Below are 19,881 nucleotides of genomic sequence, written 5' to 3'. Positions count from 1 at the left end.
TCTCACCTAATTAAAAATGTCACGATGAAGATCCCTGAATTTATCCAAACCCAATGTTCACCGTTCTCAAATCAAAAGCACAAACTGAAACATAGAAAACCCAAATTAAACTTCAATATTTATATACGTTTCGGAACCCAGTGCATAGCCACAAATAATCACTTTAATTATAACTGGATGAACACAGTTATAGTTGGCAGTTTAAAATCTTTTAGAGAGACACTTTAACATTTGAAATCAAATTACTGAGTTTTCACAGTTTAGTGAAGGACATCACTGACACGAAATTATAACTGCAAATAGGAGTGATGGTGCTCGACTGGACAGAAGAATTGCTGGCCGAATTCAGCTTTCTTTTTTGTGTTTAAGCATTGAGATCTGAAATGTACAATTGAGTCCCAGTGCTAAATATATTCCATCAAAAGATCAAAATAACTCTGTGTCGTAATATATTCATTGAAAAGCATGGAACTATGTCGTAACATTGATATCCCTGAGGTGATCGCATAGGGTATATATGCAAGGCTTTGGGAATGTATCATCTCAGAGTTTAATAGTGAGAGAGTTCGTCCTGGACAAAGGATCTGATTCTTTCACCGAAAATGCGTTCTCCGATTGACCAAATCCTGAAATTATATTACCTGATTCTAGCCGTTCTTGGTGTTCCTGGTAAGTGACCATAACTATTGAAGTTTCCTAAAGCTGTTTGCAATCTGCGTTCTGGTTTTATTTGTGAATGATAAATGTTGCACACTGATCCAACTATCATCTTTATGCGTACACCACAATAATGAGAGAGTCTATTCAATCAAATGACTTGTATTGTCCCAGCAATGTTATTATGTTTCTTTCAATAGCAATCAACATAAGTTTGTAACTCATTGGCATTCTGAATTAACAAGTTATTGGAGTTAGCGAAATAACGTTTAATGTTGAATCAGAGCCGAGTGAAGGCCAACACTTCAAGGAAGAAATTAATTCAGGTCACAATAAAACCATAGTGAATATGGGTTATTTACCAGAGTATTATACTAATATCCAGTGACCATGCCCAATGGGAGTATCGGTCATTGTTCAACAGTACTAAATGTGGATGACGGAGTATACTGAAATAAGTTGCAACTTCATTGAAATCACCCAATTTTAGACAGTGATCTTTCAATTTCATTGGCCTGCCTCTATCTTTTACCAATCTAAGAATTTGGAAAGAGAGTTTCACGTTAAATGAAGATATTTTGCGGCATACCGTGACATGTCTCGATACCGTTTTTATCTATTAAACAGTTCCAACAATAAAATATATCAACATTCAAACAATCAGACATAATTGTAAGGTTATTCCAATCGTCCTCACAATAACACATTCTGACACTGTATAGTTACTACTGAAAACAATTTATTTTATTCTAAGTTTTATTTAACTTCAACCACAACACGGTCCTCAAAAAATATTGACCGTGAATACTGCGGTTTATTATCATCTTCTTATTGGGATTAATATTGGCTAAGATAAATAAAGAGCCGACTTCAATAATTGGTTAAGAATTTTTATATTGGATCTTATCAACGTTCTAGAGCGTTTCTGAAACCCACCTGTAGAAATACCTGCGCATAGTTCAGTGAAATGTATCTTTGTGAGGAGACAAAGCTACAGCTAAGAACGTAACATAGCGGATTTTCAATTGGGAGATCAAACGATTGAACAAATAATAAAGAACAATACCGCATAGAAAGAGGCCCTGCGGCACTCCACGCCTGTACCGGTCATGATAACACCCTTTGCAAAAACACTCAGCACTTTCTATAGCCGTATCCATCTAAACACTTGCTATTCTTGTATGTTTCAAGATGCCTCCACATGCTTCTGGTAGTGTGGCGAACATAATTCTGCGCAAATCCAAGTGCTGCCTTATGAGGTTTCTATGCAACTGTAGCATGGCTTGGCAGTTTTTATACCCGATGCCCCGTCCAAAGAAGGCAAGCATTCCGTATGCTTTCTTGATTTACTTGTCCACTCTGTTCCACCTTCAAAGATCTGTTGACCTGCACGCCTAGATCTCCCAGAGTTTCTATATTCCTAAGCGTTTTGCCATTTACGGTATATTTCCCTCGATGTTCGACATAGCAAAATGCATACCTAAAATTTGTCCAGATTAAACTCTATTTACCATTTCTCTGCCCAAGGCTCCAACCTATCTATGTTCTGCTGTATCCTCTGACAATCCTCAACACTACCCGCCACTCCATTAACCTTGGTGTCATCCGCAAACGGGCTAATCAGACCAGCTACATTTTCCCCCAAATCGTTCATGTAAACTACAAAACAGAGGCCTCAGCACCAATCCCTCTGGAACACCACTAGTTATAACATTCCATTCAGAAAATCACCCATCTACTGTTACCCTCTGTCTTTTGTGATCGAGCCAGTTCTGTTAACATCTTGCCACCTCACTTCTGATTCCGTGTGACTTCATCTTTTGTACCAGTCTGCCATGAGGCACCTTGTCAAAGCCTTCCTGGATACATCTTACAAACTCTGCCCATCCAAGCCCCTGGAACTAAATGAGTCCCAGTCAATATAGGGGAAGTTAAAACCCCCTACCACAACAACCATGTTACTTTTGCACCTATCCAAAATCTCTCTACCTATCTGCTTTAATGGGTAACGTTTGGAAACTGCTCATGATTTTAAAATAAATCAGGTGTGGGTGCTGACAATGAGGGATGAAATCAGTCCCTTCATGAGTGACCGTAATTCTGTGGCCATTGGGATTCTCCTTTCCCGCTCGCAGCGCACCCATGCTCATGGGCATCTGGGAGGCTGCGGTGTCTTGAATGGGAAATCTTATTGACAAGCCGCGGGAAGAGAGAATCCCACCAATAGCAAACGATGCGCTGCCGATAAAGCCATGCCTGGGGAACCGGAGACCCCAGCCCTAACGATGCGGAGTATGTATTGGTTGGATCTGAGAAACAGCAAGTGGAAGTACCATACCACTAAAGAGTACGGGTCAGGCTAGACAAGGCACAAATCAGAAATTAGAGGGGAATATAACAAGGGCAATGAAGTAACCATCGTCAGATACAATCGACATGTCGACATGGTAAGACGAATTTGCACTCATATTTGGAGAACGAATTCCTGGAATGTGTAAGAGATATTTGCTAGACCAGTATATTAAAGGCATGAGGTATCCTCGATCCAATATTTTGAGATGAGGATACCTCACGAAGAATGTTGGTGGAAACTTTTTAATGAAGAGAGACCGGAATATAGACAAGTCTCCATTGAATTTAAAAGCTTTATACTTCAATCAAAGAAGGCCGGCTCTTAAAATAAAACCAACGGTCAAACAAATAGAGGGATGATGGGTAAATTGGTCGTGGCAGATTGCAAAATACATTAAAAGGCATGATGGTAGACAAGCAGAGTATAGGTTTACAAAAAAATAAAATAATGCATGACTTGCAACAGATAAACTTTAATTATGATCTTAAGAACATAACAGGAAATATGGACCAACCATGGCGAATACGGGGCAGTTGATCGCATTTGATCACTGCCATAAGTTGTGACTTTGCCATGAAAAAGTAATCGGACGAAGATTGGGAGCACTCTATAATTAAACACATCAAGACCAATGGACTGATATATAAAGGCAGAATATAGCATCTACATTATTTAGCAGAAACGTAAAACCGAACTGCAAAAACGGACTTTAAAAGGTTCGGAACCTACATAAAAGACAACAGATTAATAAAGTTAAATGGCGGTTCGTTACAGTTCGAGACAGGAGAAATTATAATGGGGAATTAGAAAATGTAGAGAAGCTGAATAATTACGTTGTGTTTGTCTTTACCGGGGAAGGTGAAAGAAACACTGCCAACAATACAGGAGAAAATGCAGTAACCGGAACGAGGAAGTGAAAGAAATTTGCATGAATCAAAAATATTTTGGAGACATGTATGGTATTTAATAATGGTAAATTCCCTAGACACGATGACCGACAATACGATGAATGTTACGGGCGTAAGTATTGGCGGGTGCATTGACTGTCATCTTTCAGACTTCTATGTACTGGAATGCTAGCTGTCGTTCAGAAAACCCCAACTGCAACCTGGATATTTAAGTCTGGAGGGATAGAGAAACGTGTCACTTCAGATCTGTTCGCCTGACGTTAGCAGTAGGGAAAATTATGTGATAACTGAAAACTTGGAAAATAATGATGGATTACGCAGAATGGACATGATGTCGAAGAAGGGATATCCTGTTGGCAAAACTCTTGGAGTTTTCTTATTCATTATATTACCAGGACAATAAATAAGAGGGGACAAATGGACCATGTTGAATTCCACTTTCTAAAAGTTTTCAACATATTTCGCAGAGGTGGTAATACAAGAAAACGAAACGAATAAATTTAGGGGCTCATCTATACGCATGGACCACTGACGTCATAACGGGCATAAAGCAGAGAGTAGGAATAAAGTAGCTGTTCTCTGGTTGTAACGTTGTGAAAAGTGGAGGATCCTTCTCAAAGATCTTGATGTTTGATCCAAATGTAATATTTGCAAGCTTGTGATTGAAATAAACTAGGAGAGAAGGTTGATTCTGAGGATTACATGCACATGCCCAGTCACTCGGCCTGTCCAAATCACGTAGAGGCATCTCCGTATCCTGCCGACAGCTCACCATCATAGAATCATTGAATTTACAGTGCAGAAGGAGGCCATTCGGCCCATCGAGTTTGCCCGGCCCTTGAAAAGAGCACCCTACTTAAGCCCACGCTTCCACCCCATCCCTGTAACCCAGTAACCCCACCCACTCTTTTGTTTTAGACACTAAGGGAAATTTATCATGGCCACATCCCACCTGAACAAAAGTCATGAAAAATAGTCCCGTGCCCCGAACACCTTATCAGGAAGCCTTGGTACTCGTGTAAAAGTGCAGGAGATAGAATCCATAGAATACCTAGAGTGCAGACGGGGGCCATGCGCCCCATTGAATCTGCACCGACCCTCTGAAAGAGCACCCTATTTGGGCCTACTCCCTTAACATATCCCTGCAATCCCGATTCCCCAACTAACCTGAAAATCCCTGGACACTAAGGGACAATTTTGTCATGGCCAATCCATCTAACCTGCACACCTTTGGACTGTGGTCGGAAACCGGAGCACCCCGAGGAAACCGACACAGACACTGGGAGGAAGTGCAAACACCACACAGACAGTGAACGAAGACCGCAATTGAACTCGGGTCCCTAACGCGGGGAGGCAGCAATGCTAGCCGCTATACCATGTGCCACGCAGATAAACCCCCGTCACATTTCCTCTAAATAACAACCACCTGTTAATGGAGAAACAACGACTTGATTGAATTAAAAGCTCATGGTGGAATCCCTTGTACTTGAGGGGAATGCCACTTTGTTTGCAAGCGTGGATCTGAGATCTCAATCACTTCTCCCCTTAATTATATATCCAACTCCCATTCCGACCTCTCTACCCCACAGAAGTGAGGGTCCGAAGGTGGAGTAACTACTAACATGTGAAGTGTTCAAATCTGATGCAGCACTGAATTCATGGATACATCTTAAACCGGTGATTCTCCGATGTTGCTGAGGGAAGTAAGCTGGTAAGTGTCCGTAAACAGAAGGTGTGCGCTTCTGAAGTATCCACATCTAGTGAAGTACTGTTTCCATGATCAAGGCCTATCTCGTGATGGCCTGATGTCGATAAGGGAACAAAGCTGATAAGTGCAAGAACCCTGTGAGTTAGACCATAAGACACAGGAGTAGAATTCGGCCACTCGGTCCATCGAGCCGGCTCCGCCATTCAGCCATGCCTGATATTTTTCTCATCACCATTCTCCTGCCTTCTCCCCATAACCCCTGATTAATCAAGAAGTTATCCATCAATCAGGGCAGTACGGTAGCCCAGTGGCTAGCACCCCGATTTCACAGCGCCAGGGCTCCAGGTTCGATTCCCGGCTTGGGTCACTGTCTGTGTGGAGTCTGCACATTCTCCCAGTGTCTACGTGGGTTCCCCCTGGTTGCACCGGTTTCCTCCCACTAGTCCCGAAAGATGTGGCAGTGTTCCACAGATTCACCACTCTGAGGCTGAAGAAATGCCACTTATCTCTGCTTTAAAGAATCGTCCCTTTAGTCTGAGATTTGTGCCCTCTAGTTCTAGTTTTTCCTGCCAGTGGTAACATCCTCTCCACGTCCACTCGATCCAGGCCTCGCAGTATCCTGTAAATTTCAATAAGATGCTCCCTCAACCTTCTCAACTACAATGAGTACAAACGCAGAGTCTTCAACTGTTCCTCATACGACAAGCTGTTCAGTCCAGGGATCATTCTTATGGACCTCCTCTGAACCCTTTCCAAGGCTAGCAAATCCTTCCTTAGATACGAGGCTCAGAACTGCTCAAAATTCTCAAAAGGTGGTCCGACCAGCGCCTTATACAGCCTCAGAAGTACATCCCTGCTCTTGTATTCTAGCCCTCTCGACATGAATGCTGCGATTGCATTTGCTTTCCGGCATGCACGTTAACCTTAAGAGAATCCTAAACAATGACTCCCAAGTCCCTTTGTGCTTCTGATGTCCTAAGCATTTCCCAATTTAGAAAATAGTCTATGCCTCCATTCGTCGTTCCAAAGTGCATAACCTCACACTTTCCACATTGTATTCCGTCTGCATTTCTTTGCCCACTCTCCTGGCATGCCCAAGCCCTGCTGTAGCCACCCCCGCCCTCAATACCACCTGTTCCTCTACATATGTACTTAATGTATGTACTTAATGATCTGTTGAGCTGCTCGCAGAAACATACCTTTTACTGTACCTTGGTGCACGTGACAAAAAACAAACCCAATCCAATATCTTGCTATCATCTGCAAACTTAGCAACAGTGCCCTCAGTTCCTTCTTCCAAATCGTTAATGTTCAAACGCTTTGAGTGGCCGAGGTTGGGAAGATTAAAAATCCAATGGGGGTTAAAAAATACTCCTGTTTAACATTCAAACTTAGTGAGGATCTGATTATGTTTAGGATCTGTACATGGTGAGGATCTGCAGAGGTCCTGAAAAGCTTCAGAACCTTAACCCGGGTGGATCAGATTGTGCTGGGTGTATGGACTATGCCAGGATGCAGATTTGAACGGGGTGGGTTTCAATACCGAGGATTATTTATGCCTTGGAAAAATCCGAAGTTGAAGATGTTTCGAATCTGGTGAGAGTATGGACCTGGTGAGACCTTGAACCTCGTGAGACACAAATTAGGGGAGGCGTGGCACCTGTTGAGAGTGTGTAACTATTTATCCTGAGGATCCAAATCTGGAGAGCCCAAGAATCTGGTGAGGGTATGTGCCTGATGTTTTCTACACCTCGTGAGGGTCCGAACCAGGAGAGTATGTGAACCTCATGAAGTCAAAAACAGAAAATGATGAGGGTCTAAACCGGAAAGAGCGGGATGCTGATAAGCGTCCAAATTTGATGACAGCATCAGACGTGGGAGGGTCTTAAATTGTGACTAGTGAAAAGCCTAAAACCTTCTCCTTAGTGATGGCCACTGCACTCACTTCTGCCCCTGATTCTCCTGGAGCTGTGGCATCCCACTGGTGTCTTCCACCGTGAAGACTGATGCAAAGTAACTATTCAGTTCTTCTGCCATTTCTCTGTTTCCTATTATTACTTCTCCAACAACGTTTTCCTGTGGTTTTATGTCTATTTTTGCCTCTCTTACTTTTATATATTGAAAGAAACTCTTCCTAGCATCTTTTATATTACTAGCTAACTTGCACTTATATTTCATCTTCCCTTATTGATTTTTTAGTTGTCCTCTGCTCGCTTTTAAATGATTCCCAATCCTCTGACTTTCCACGATACTTGCCACTTTGTATGTTTTTTCTTTTGCTTTTATGCTGTCCTTGCCCTCGTCAACCGTGGGTGCCTTGTTCTGCCCTTAGCATGTTTCCTCCTCCTTGGGATGAATTTCCGGTGTGCCTGCCGAATAACCCCCATCCCTGCCATTGTTGTTTCACTGTCTTCCCGGCTTGTCTCCATTTCCAATCAAACAAAGAACAAAGAAATGTACAGCACAGGAACAGGCCCTTCGGCCCTCCAAGCCCGTGCCGACCATACTGCCCGACTAAACTACACTACAATCTTCTGCACTCGACTCTGACCGGCTCCTTCCTCATGCCTTTGGAGTTACCCTCATTTAATTGTAATACCGTTACATCTGACTCCAGCTTCTCCCTCTGAAATTGCAGGATAAATTCTATCATAGTGTGTGCACTGCTCCCTTAGGGTACCTTCACCTTAAGATCCCTCATCAAGTCTGCCTCATTACTCATCACCAAATCCAGAATTGCCTGTTCCCCAGTGGGCTCCACCACAAGCTGCTCCAAAAAAACATCTCTTAAGCATTCCACAAATTCATTTTCTTGGGATCCACTATAAGTGTGATTTGTGAAGTCCACGTGCATATTGAAGTCGCCCATGATTGTTGTGATATTGCATTTTTTACATGTTTTCTCGACCTCCTGATCTATTTTCTGCCCAACATCCTGACTTCTGCTAGGGCGCCTGTACACTACTCCCATCAATGCCTTTTTACCTTTACGATTCCTCAACTCTTCCCACAGAGATGCTATGCCTTCTGATTCAATTTCGATCCTTGCTATTCAATTAACTTAATTCCTTACCAACAATGCGGCCCCGCCCCCTTTGCCCATCTGCCTGTCCTTTCGATAGGACACATATCCTTGTACATTTAGATCCCAGCCCTGATCCCCTTGCAGCCACGTCTCTGTGATGCCCACAACATCGTACCCGACAACTTCAATGTGTGCAACAAGCTCCTTTACCTTGTTCCATGTACTGCACGCATTAAGGTACAACACCCTCAGTTCTGCATTGAGCATCTCCCTTCTCATATTTGTCACCTTTTTTGCTCTGCTTGAGGGTGATGTTCGATTATTTTTGTTCTCTATTTCCCCTTCAGTTGTGATACCTTCTCAGCTAACGCTCTGGTTCCCACATCCCTGCCATATTGGTTTGAACCTCCCGAATGACAGTAGCAAACCTTCCAGCCAGGATATTGGTGCCACTCGAGTTTAGATGCAACACGTCCTTCTTGTACAGGTCGCACCTGCCCCGGAAGAGATCCCAATGGTCCAGAAATCTGAAACCCTCCCTCCTACACCAGTGGTTGAGCGACGTGTTGAGCTGCACTGCCTTCTTATTTCCAGACTTACTGGGACATGGAACAGGGAGTAATGCTGAGATTACTAATGAGGGAACAGCTGTTCAGAGAGACACAACCATAAAGCAACACACTTAAAATATGTAAATTGAATTGGCTAGGAGTTTTGATTTATTAATGTGGAATTCCGACAAACTGTACCACTTCTCACCCGCCCCAAAGCAGAACTCCAGTCCACTACCTAGAAATTGTTGTTTGGTGTCAAAGCCCTTCCAGTAATACCTGGGTCAGCCAGGGAAGATTGATTTCCACTCTATTTCCTTCTTTTGCAGTTAATTTTCTGGCAATTGTGATACTATCCCGGGGAAAGTGTGGCCTCTCCATCTGCACCACTCGCTACCTAGTGGCCATGGCAACAGCGGATCTACTGGTCATTATCACCGATGTCATGATGAGGCGGATCAGTTATTATTATTTCCCACAATGTTTCTTGTACATCACACCTGTGTGTAGCGTTAATGCTGTTTTGTTTTGTGCAGCCGCAGACTGCTCTGTCTGGTTCACTGTCACTTTCACCTTTGATCGATTTGTGACTATTTGTTGCCAGAAACTTAAAACAAAATATTGCACCGAAAAAAATGCGGTTGTGGTTCTAGCAACAACGGGCATTCTGTTCTGTTTAAAAAACATTCCCTGGTACTTTACAAAGGAACCTGGAGAGGTTATTGACAATGTGCCTTGGTTCTGTAATAGAAAACCAAGCCTTTATACAGAGACCGGATGGGTTGTCTTTGACTGGTTTGATACAGTTTTGACCCCATTGCTCCCATTCTCTTTAATTACGTTGCTCAATGCTCTGACAGTCAGGCATATTTTAGTGGCCAGTAGAGTCCGTAAAGGACTGAGGGCTAAACAACAGGCAGAGAATCGCAGTGACCCGGAAATGGAGAGCAGAAGGAAGTCGGTGATTTTACTTTTTACCATATCCGGCAGCTTCATACTTCTGTGGTTGTTGTATGTTATATATTTCTTGTATTATAACATCACGAGAACAAGTCCGAAAGATTTCACATATGCGGAATATATATTTCAACAAGTAGGTTATGTTCTGCGGGGTTTAAGTTGCTGCACGAACACATTCATTTATGGGGTAACTCAATCCAAGTTCAGAGAACAGGTCAGAAGTGCGGTTAAATATCCCATTTCGTCAATTATGAAGTTAATGAATAAAGAAAAAAAGTAGGAATAGCCCAGACCCGGCTCGTAGTGTTTCCAGTCCATAAATTGAATATATATCGCCAAACTCCCATAAAACACATGAGATAGATTAGAGCAACATTGTGCAAGAGCTGAGGGCTGCAGAAGCTGACGTAATAGTGGAGGGTCTGGGGGCCCGGGAGACAGGAGTAGAGTCACAGCTCACCCTGTAGGATAGACCCGAATATGGAGAGTGTCTCTGGTTTCAACATATTCATATTATCATGTGTCCCCAATTTGCCGATAATCACTCATGGAGGAACAAATAAGAGTCTTTTCCCAGCGACTGACAGTAGCCTGAACCAATCAGACACATTCACGAAATGATTCTGGAGCCAGTAAATCCTTCGGGACTGACAGCCGACAGAGCTAATTAAAGTGTTCTGCCTGGAGAGTGTTCGCTACCTCAGATAATCAATAAGCACTGCAACGTCACTGCCAGTTACCTCAGCCAATCACCGTTCACGGATCGGCGACTGCAGTCTTCCTCGCCAATCAAGTGATTCTAGCCGGTGTGTGCCAGTACTCGGAGGGAAAAAGGGAGCTCTGTCGAGTGACTGACAGCCACCTGTTCCATTCAGGAAGCACTGGGGAGGACTGACAGCCACCTCAACCAATCAAGGTTCACTACCCTGCGCCTGACGGCGTTCTCTGTCAACCAATGAGTGCCGCCGCTGACTGACATCCGCCTCAGACAATCTGTCAACCCTGGATATCGTCGCCATTTCGCAGTCCAGATCGAAACATAATGCAAGCCTATCTTTGACCGACAGCATACCCAACCAATATAATGTGCCTAAAGTGTGACCGACATCTAATAGTAGAATTGGAAATTTTCGCTGAGTGACAGCCCCCTGATCCATCCAACGAGTTCCAACTGTGTGGAATGTCTTGGAACAATGGAACAACTATTCAAATTCCGACCAATAAGTTAGACTTTTGCACAGCATCCATATGGTGATTAATATTTATTGTTGTCTTTCTGGATCATGATCAAATATTAAAACATGCTGCTGTGCAGAGGGACCTGGGTGCCCTAGTGCATGAGTCGCAAAAATTGGTTTACATGTGCAACAGGTGATTAAGAAGGCGAATGGAGTTTTTTCCTTCATTGCTAGAGTGGTGAAGTTTAAGACAAGGGAGGTTATGCTGCCACTCTATAAGGTGTTAGTGAAGCCTAACCTTGGGAAGTGTGTTCAGTGTTGGTCTCCTTACCTGAGAAAGGACGTACAGGCTCTGGAGGGTGTTCAGGTTAATCCCACAGTTGAGCTGGTTGGATTACGAGGAGAGATTGAGTAGACTGGGACTGTACTTGTTGGAATTTAGAAGGATGCAGAGAGATCTTATCGAAATTATAAAATTATGATGGTAATAGATAGGATAGATGAAGGTAGATTGTTTCCATTGGCGGATGAAAACCGAACTAAGGGGCAGAGCCTCAAAATAAGGGTATGTAGATTTCGGACAAAAGTTTGTGAATCTATGGAATTCCCTGCCCAGTGAAGCAGTGAGGCTCCTTCATTAAATGTTTTCAAGATAAAGAGATAGTTTTTTGAAGAATAAAGGAAAAAAAGTGTCCGGGCAGGAAAGTGGAGCTAAGTCCTCAAAAGATCAGCCATGATCTCATTGAATGGCGGAGCAGGCTAAATAGCCATGGTCTACTCCTGCTCCGAGTTGAAAATGAAATGAGAATCACTTATTGTCACAAGTAGGCTTCAAATGAAGTTACTGTGAAAAGCCCCTAGTCGCCACATTCCGGCGCCTGTTCGGGGAGGCTGGTACGGGAATTGAACTGTGCTGCTGGCCTGCCTTAGTCTACTTTCCAACCCAGCGATTTAGCCCTGTGCTAAACCAGCCCTTATGTTCTTACGTTCTTATGTCCTTACTATGTTCAAACGTAATTCGGCCCACTGTCCAAAGCCGCAAATTGATTCCGAATCAAGCGTTAAGAATTCATACAGCTCAGTTGTGGGTGGAGGTTGAGCAACGATTCTTAAAGCCGAGCCAAACTGACAATTATAGTAGTGCAAAGACATTTTACTGATATTAATTAAAGCAGCAACCAGGTGGCAGTCATTGAGCGAGTATAAAGAGGAACAAAGGGAGGAACAAAGATGAAACACATTCGCAGGACGTCTATAACGGAGTATTTGCATAGTTTCTCAAATCATGCAATTCACTTACTGCCATTTTCCCGCCTTCTCCTCGTAACACTGTATATTCTGTGTATCTGCATAGGTTCTCAAATCATGCAATTCACTTACTGCCACTCTCCCGCCTTCTCCTCGTAACACTGTATATTCTGTGTGTGTTTTTGATCAGAGTCAGGCTCATTTTTGAATATTTCGATCGAATGTAACAATCTAAATCTCAGGCACTGCATTCCACACCTTTCCTACTTGGTGCTAAAATAGAATTTGCGACACGTATTCTTTGGTTATTATTTGGTAATAATGTTAAATATATGCCATTGCATTAACTGCATTCCAGCTGATGTTAATTATAAAAAAAAGTCGATCCCAGAGTGCAACCATGCTCGGTAGTGTCTAACTTTAATATTTTTGGAAACAGTAGTGGAAAGTTGCTAAACAAAATCGCAGCTTTCTGCTTATGGTACTGTAACACTACACTTATCAAACAAGAAAATAACGACCGATGTGACCTCCGTAAATATCTTATAATAGAAACTCCAGCAAATAATCTAACACTCCGCAATGCTTCGTCCAAGCATATGTTTACGGCTACATAGAAATTTGGGGAAATAAATCAACTTACTATATGTACGTTGTGCTCTAAATGTGTGGTGCACGTGAATTAACAGCCGAAATGTGGTCGGACACAACATACGGAAAACAAGGAGGAAATGCCACAAAATCAGATTCCGTGGACTCCCTTCAACCCGCGCATCAAGCATCTACCACACACCCCACCCAGCCCGCCTAAGCCCCTCTGTGTGTAGGACAAATACGCAGCCTGAAACGTTGTATTTCATACGATGCCTCAATTCACATGGTGCAAACCGTATTTCTCTCAGTTTTGCTCGGCATGATCTTTTCCACGATTTATATCCAGTACTTTTGCTGGTTCCTTGTTCTGAAACATGTTTAAAGTCCCATTCCTGGTGTGGATTCGTCTGCGTTGTATTGGGAAGTCTCCGTGTCCCACCACGTGTCCGGCTCCTCTCGAATGACTCTCCTCATCAGAACCCCTGACCTGCCATTTCGCAGTGTATGATTTTCTTGTCCACCCTGTCACGATCCACAGGGCAAGTTCCTCTCCTGAAATGGTCTCTGCATGTGCTCAGGAATGTTTCCGGGCATCAAGATGCACACGACCAAAAATTGTATCTGTGGCAATTCCAGGCAGCCACATGTACAGAGGGCTTGAAGCCCCTCCCACCGATTTAACATATCACTTTCCCTCACATACTGCCAATCCTTTCCAGTGAGAGCATTGTTTCTATATCTATCCTGCCTCGACCCCCACGGTTAAATGCTTCAATGGAATATCCTCTCAAACACTTCCTCCCCAGAAAACACATGTAACTACTCAAATCTATGTTAGTATCCGAAGAGATTTATCGCTGTACCTATTCTTGTGAATATAGACTGCAAATTATCCAGTGCGTTCATATACTTACTAAAGTGCAGCACCCAGAGGTGGGTGCAGCACACCAGCTGCAGCCGATCACGTGATTTTTACAAGTACGACGTATTGTCATGGCTCTTGTACACTCGTTACCGATTAATAAAGCACGGTGGTTAGCACTGCTGCCTCACGGCGCTGAGGTCCCAGGTTCGATCCCGGCCCTAGGTCACTGTCCCTGTGGAGTTTGCACATTCACCCCGTGTTTGCACCCACACCCCAAAGTTGTGCAGGGTAGGTGGAATGGCCACGTTAAATTGCCCCTTAAGTAAAAATAAGATGGGTACTCTAAATTTATTTTTTTTAAATTAAGTCCCTGGTATTGTATGCTTTATTCACCACTCGTTCAAACTGCTCTGCCAGATTCAGCGTTTATACACAAGTAGGCCTAATTTTCTCAGCTCAAGTAGTCGCTTTAGTTTGTACCCTGTCATTCTTCAGAATTCTACATTGCAAAATGAATTCCTTGGAGTGAGCTGCGTCTGCAACATGTCCAAGCAATCTACCAAATTTTCTGTTTCCATTAAATGTTTGACTCTCTGCTCCTCAAATTTCACAATGCTTCCAAGTTTTCGTTGCTCATGAGGCGCAATTTAAAACTACTTCTTGAGGATGACGCTGGGCGTCTTAAAAGGGACATTGACACGTTGGATAAATGGACAGACACCTGGCAGATGAACGTCGATGCAGCGAAACGTAAGAAACATGCGAAGACAGTATCTGCGCAATGGCATAACTTTGAGGGGAGTAGAGGAACAGAGGAATTTCGAGGTTCAAACTTTTCATTCTCTGAAGGTGGTCTGGCACTAAGAAACAGTTGTTATGAAGCCTGAGAGGGACCTTGGGTTTATAAATGGAGACATAGAGTATAAAAACAAGGAGGTGATGCTACACATTCACAAACCATTGGTCACACTACATTTGCAGTATTGTGGTCAGTTCTGGACACAATATTTAAGGAAGGATATAAATGTCCGAGAGAGAGTACGGAGAATATTTACCAGAATGATACCAGGAATTCGGAATTTACGTTTCACGGAAAGATTGAAGAAATTGGGCTCGTTCTCCTTGGAGCAGAGAAAATTAAGAGGCGACCTTATTGAGGAGTTCAAAATGATGATCAATTTTGACAGGGTAACGAAGCATATTTTGTTCCACTGGTTGGTATGCCAGTGACTCAAGGTCAAAATTTCAACATTGTCACCACGAGAGCTGGGAGTGAGATGAGGAGAAACTTCTTTGTCCAGAGAGTTGTTGGGATTTGGAATGCGCTGCCGGGATAATGGTGGAGGCGGATTCCATGTATGTTTCAAAAGAGAGCTGGAAAAATATTTGACAGTGATTAATTTAGCGGGCTACAGAGTTAGGAAAATGTGAGTAGCTGGATAGCTATTTTTGGAGCCGGTGTGACCACGGTGGGCGGAATAGCCTCCTTCTGTGCTGCAAATAACAAACAAAAATGTGATATCAAGCCGCATATAACAATTAGCTGTAAATGTGTTATGTGCTATACGGCAGTTATTAAGTCCAATTCACACTCGCAGTAACATGTTGGGTATGAGCTCAGTTTAACAAGTATGATCTAACTCTAAGCCTGTGGATCAGTTGTCATACCCAAGAAAATAAAAAATGAACCGTCATTCCCTGAATTGCTTGCAGAAACATATCTAACAAATAAATGTTCGTTTCCACAATATTGTATATTTATCTTGAACTGTTTTGTGCGCATAATTATGACATGCAACAGCAACGGGTATTTTCTGAAGATCGTTTTCAAGTTCCTTCTCACATGTGCGTGTTTGTGTGTGTGATGGGAGGGGGCATTGGACAAGGGGGCGTGAAATGTGCGTACCTGTATTTCTCCGTGTCTAACTGTGCGTGTCTGTCTATCTGAGTATCTCTGTCTGCGTGTCCGTGTCTTTGTATGTCATACACATATATTCCAGCAGGAGGAGGTCTTCAAGTTGATGCCAGTTCATTTTCTGTGTGCGTGTGTGTGCGTTTGAGTGTGCTTGCGTGTGTGCATGAGTGTGTGTGGTGGGGATGAAGGCTGGCTGGGTTGGTAGGGATGTATAGGCATGCTGTTCTGCCAACATGGAAAAGTGCAGAGTCAATTTCCGAGTCACTGCGCAATTGAATTGACCAATAATTCGGATATAAATACTCAAAATCTTTAACTCTTTGTTGCCCAATAATTGCACTCGCCAGGCTTGTAAGTTTAAACACAATTACGCCTTATTTCTAACAAGAACTATAATAAAAATAGTAGTAAATACAACCGGTTAGCTATCATCTACCATCGAATCCCACTTTAACTGCCCCACCCTCTATCGGCACACACAAAAGACAGACAAACACCCAATGATGGGGGTGAGAAAATATTACGGATGAAGGTGAAAAGATAATAGTCTTCTCTTCAGACGGTAGTTCCTCAGCACACGCTCTTCGCAGCACGCTTGATGATGAAAGTCCCTGGTTTTCAGCAAGTAATCGCCTACTTTGTCGAATTATTCATTAAAGGTCACCACAGGTTAGAAAATATAATACTCACAGGCAGCGGCTTTATGGAAAAACATTTTTTTTCTCATGGGGCAGCACGGTAGCATAGTGGTTCGCACAATTGCTTCATAGCTCCAGGGTCCCAGGTTCGATTCCCGGCTTGGATCACTGTCTGTGCGGTGTCTGCACGTTCTCCCCGTGTGTGCGCGTGGGTTTCCTCAGGGTGCTCCGGTTTCCTCCCACAGTCCAAAGGTGTGCAGGTTAGGTAGATTGGCCATGATAAATTGTCCTTAGAGTCCAGAATTGCCTTTAGTGTTGGGTCGCGTTATTGGGTTATTAGGGTAGGGTGGAGGTGTGGGCTTGGGTAGGGTGCTCTTTCCAAGAGCTGGTGCAGATCCGATGGGCCGAATGGCCTCCTTCGGCACTGCAAATTCTATGATCAAACTGAGCCTTCAGCTCGAGGTTCGCCTTCAAGCCTATATGTTTCTGTAGTGCGAGTTACACGGTTCTGCCTTTGCCATTAAGGAAAGAGTTGGTCAGTTCTGGAATCTGGCTGTACATAGATTCATGCAGCCTTTCTACCAGTAGAGAAGCACAGCCTTTCTTCATAAAAACGGAGATAGGAGGATAGCCAGTCCTTCCCTGCTCTGCCAAAACCAAAACTGAAATCAAACTCGATCTTAGGAGTTCTGAAAGCATTTCAGTTCGATCAGACCCGATCAGCAGTCAATAGCGGGCAGAACGCATGCTTTTGGGCCAATTCATTGGCAACCAGCGAAATCAATCAAACTGATTCCCAGTCAATCTCTGTCATTTCTGCAGGTCAGCCTCCTGTTCAAATCAGCACACGCTTCTATTTGAATTAAAGGCACAGACCACGTTTTCGTTCTGATTGAATTAAAGACAAACGCTTCCTTAAAGACACATGTGCATAAATCATCCACCGATCAAATATGTAACAGCAAATCAAAAGAAAGGGGAATCAACTGGACGGACTCTGACAATCGAGACAGCATATATTCTATGTGTGTCTGCTGATGTGTATGATACAAAGAGACTGAAGCAGAGGGAGATCTCTTGAACATCTCTGTGTTTGCGGTGCACTATACCCCATTTTTAATTTTAGCAAGCACTATGTTAATCAGTTGCTTTCCCAACTTTTCCTTGGTCATCACACATATGAGCCGTTCCGACACCCAATGGTTGAAGCCATCGGTTGGGAGCTGGAAATATAAACATAATAATAAACGTCATAAGTCATGGAAGTTGAGTATAACTGTAACTCATCTACATCGAGATGTATCTTGGAAATATGAAAGCATAAATGCGGCTGTTGGACATCTGGGCGAAAAGGATAGTGTTCAGCCTTCCGAAGATAAGTCATATTGTGTTCTAAGCGTCATGTCTCTATTCTCATTGTTGTTGACAGACCTGCTGGGTTTTCTGGCAATCGCTATTTTCATCTAGGAAATAAGTAGATTGATATTGAGCTGAACTGTCGGTTCCGATGTTGAGCTGAACTGTCGGTTCCGATGTCTGCATTATAATATGATAGACATTATTTTTTACTTATATAATTATAATTATAAATCGAACTAGTGTTTAAGGATGTTGAAGACCGTCAGTTTGACACATAATGTACGTGTCGAGATTACACTTCATGGAAAACAGGAACAGTCATGGAATGTGCCTTTGCACGTTTGTGAATAAAATATATAGTTTCGCAAAACGACAACGTCTCCTTCTGAACTTGCTGCATTCCCTTCTCTCAAGTCCAACGATAACTTGGTTATCAAACCTTTTTAAAAATATATTTTTGTTAAAGATTTTTCACTGATAACAAAAACAACATCAATATCAGAGCCCAGAACGCGACTCCGACAGAGTATTGTGTCATAATAAAATACCGGAAAAATCTACCGAATCTATAGCTCCCACCAGCCCGACAACAAATACCTGCCCTCAAGAATAACAAAAATCACATTCTCCCGCTTCCCTCCCCCCACCCCGAACATCTGATGGCGGATTTTCTTTTTCAAGATCAAAATATGTAACAATTCTACAACCATTGTAGTTTTAACTAGTAGACAGGACGCGGAGCCTGTCCAACAAGCTTCAAAGGTTGAGATCACAAGGTGATCGAGACAGACACATAAGAAGTACCTTACACGAAAAAGAAAACTGCTGTTTAGCGCGAGCTCGGCAGGCTGTGGCCCAGGAGTACGTCCAATCTGCCAAGTGAGGACCAGGAGCTGGCTGTCTTCCCCTGGCAGGAACCCTCAATTTACTACGAGTGGTGGGTGCATCATTGTGTGGGGGCTCCGCTGATCGGCCAATGCCGCTATGCATCTGCTGGGTATGTTCTTTCATTTGTTTCCCTTTGTCTCTTGCGGTTTTCCCCTTTTCAGGTACTTGCCCTGCGTTTTCTCTTGGTGCTGTCTCTCCCCCCCCACCCCTTCCCCGTTCCCTCCCCCCTTTCTGCCCTGCTCCCGCGGTTTTATCTTCCCCACTCCTTTCTCTACCTTATTTCGTGACATGTCCTGTACAATACCGTCCCCACTTTGTCTGACTGTGCACCTGTTATAATCAGCTCTTGGAACATGTTGGTACATGTTCTCCATGTTTCATAGAAGCCCCGAGATCCTCTGATGGCATTATTATTTATTCTCTAGTCTAAGAAGTTCTCCCAGTTCGGGCAGACTTTGGGTAGTTCTGTCGATTGCCAGACGATCAGGAGTCTCTGGCGGACGATCAGGGAGGCAAAGGCCAGGACAGGACCCCTTCTCCCCATGATGAACGCTGGCGGTTCTGATACCTCAATGGTAGCCACCAGTGGGCACGGCTCCACGCTCACCCCACAACCATGGACATGTGGTCGAAGAAGTACGTCCAATATCTGACAAGTCTTGGCAGGCGTGGAAAATGTGGGTGTGGTTGGTCGGCCCTTGCACCGTTAACAACTGTCCTCCACCTCTGGAAAGAACTGTTCATTCTCGTCCTGCCTATGCACCGCCTTTGGCTGTGTTAAGCTCACCTCTGTGCACGTGGTGGTGAAATTTTGCCTGTACATTGATTCGATCCAGAGGCAGCCTGCTCTCTCCCTGCCGAGATCAGCAACCCACTTTCTTCATGTCTCATCCAGCCATGTCCTCCAGCAGCCGTCCGTACATGTCTCCATACGTTCTCCCTTATGGTTCGGTTGCAGTCAGTAGTCCGACCAGTCGTGTGATTCCCTTTATCTGGGGGAATGGCCTTGTTTCCGTGCAGAGGAGGTTTCGAAT

General features: G+C 43.6%; 1 protein-coding gene across 1 annotated transcript; it reads left to right on the top strand.

The window, feature by feature from the left end:
* Positions 1–602: 602 nt before the first annotated feature.
* On the top strand, positions 603–10,442 carry LOC140411388 (probable G-protein coupled receptor 139). The gene is made up of 2 exons (XM_072500501.1): positions 603–669; positions 9,532–10,442. The coding sequence occupies exons 1-2, from the start codon at positions 603–605 to the stop codon at positions 10,440–10,442; spliced, it is 978 nt and encodes a 325-aa protein (XP_072356602.1).
* Positions 10,443–19,881: the final 9,439 nt, after the last annotated feature.

Source organism: Scyliorhinus torazame, chromosome 4 (genome assembly GCF_047496885.1).
Source record: "Scyliorhinus torazame isolate Kashiwa2021f chromosome 4, sScyTor2.1, whole genome shotgun sequence".
NCBI classification, from domain to species: domain Eukaryota; kingdom Metazoa; phylum Chordata; class Chondrichthyes; order Carcharhiniformes; family Scyliorhinidae; genus Scyliorhinus; species Scyliorhinus torazame.
Note: the sequence above shows the minus strand (reverse complement) of the source record. Positions and strands in the feature narration are given on the sequence as shown.

Bases quoted from the DNA above. Each gene is read 5' to 3' on its own strand.
- LOC140411388 (XM_072500501.1), top strand. From the start codon at position 603: ATGCGTTCTCCGATTGACCAAATCCTGAAATTATATTACCTGATTCTA. The intron at 670-9,531 runs GTAAGTGACCAT...CTTCTTTTGCAG, and splicing joins AGCCGTTCTTGGTGTTCCTG to TTAATTTTCTGGCAATTGTG.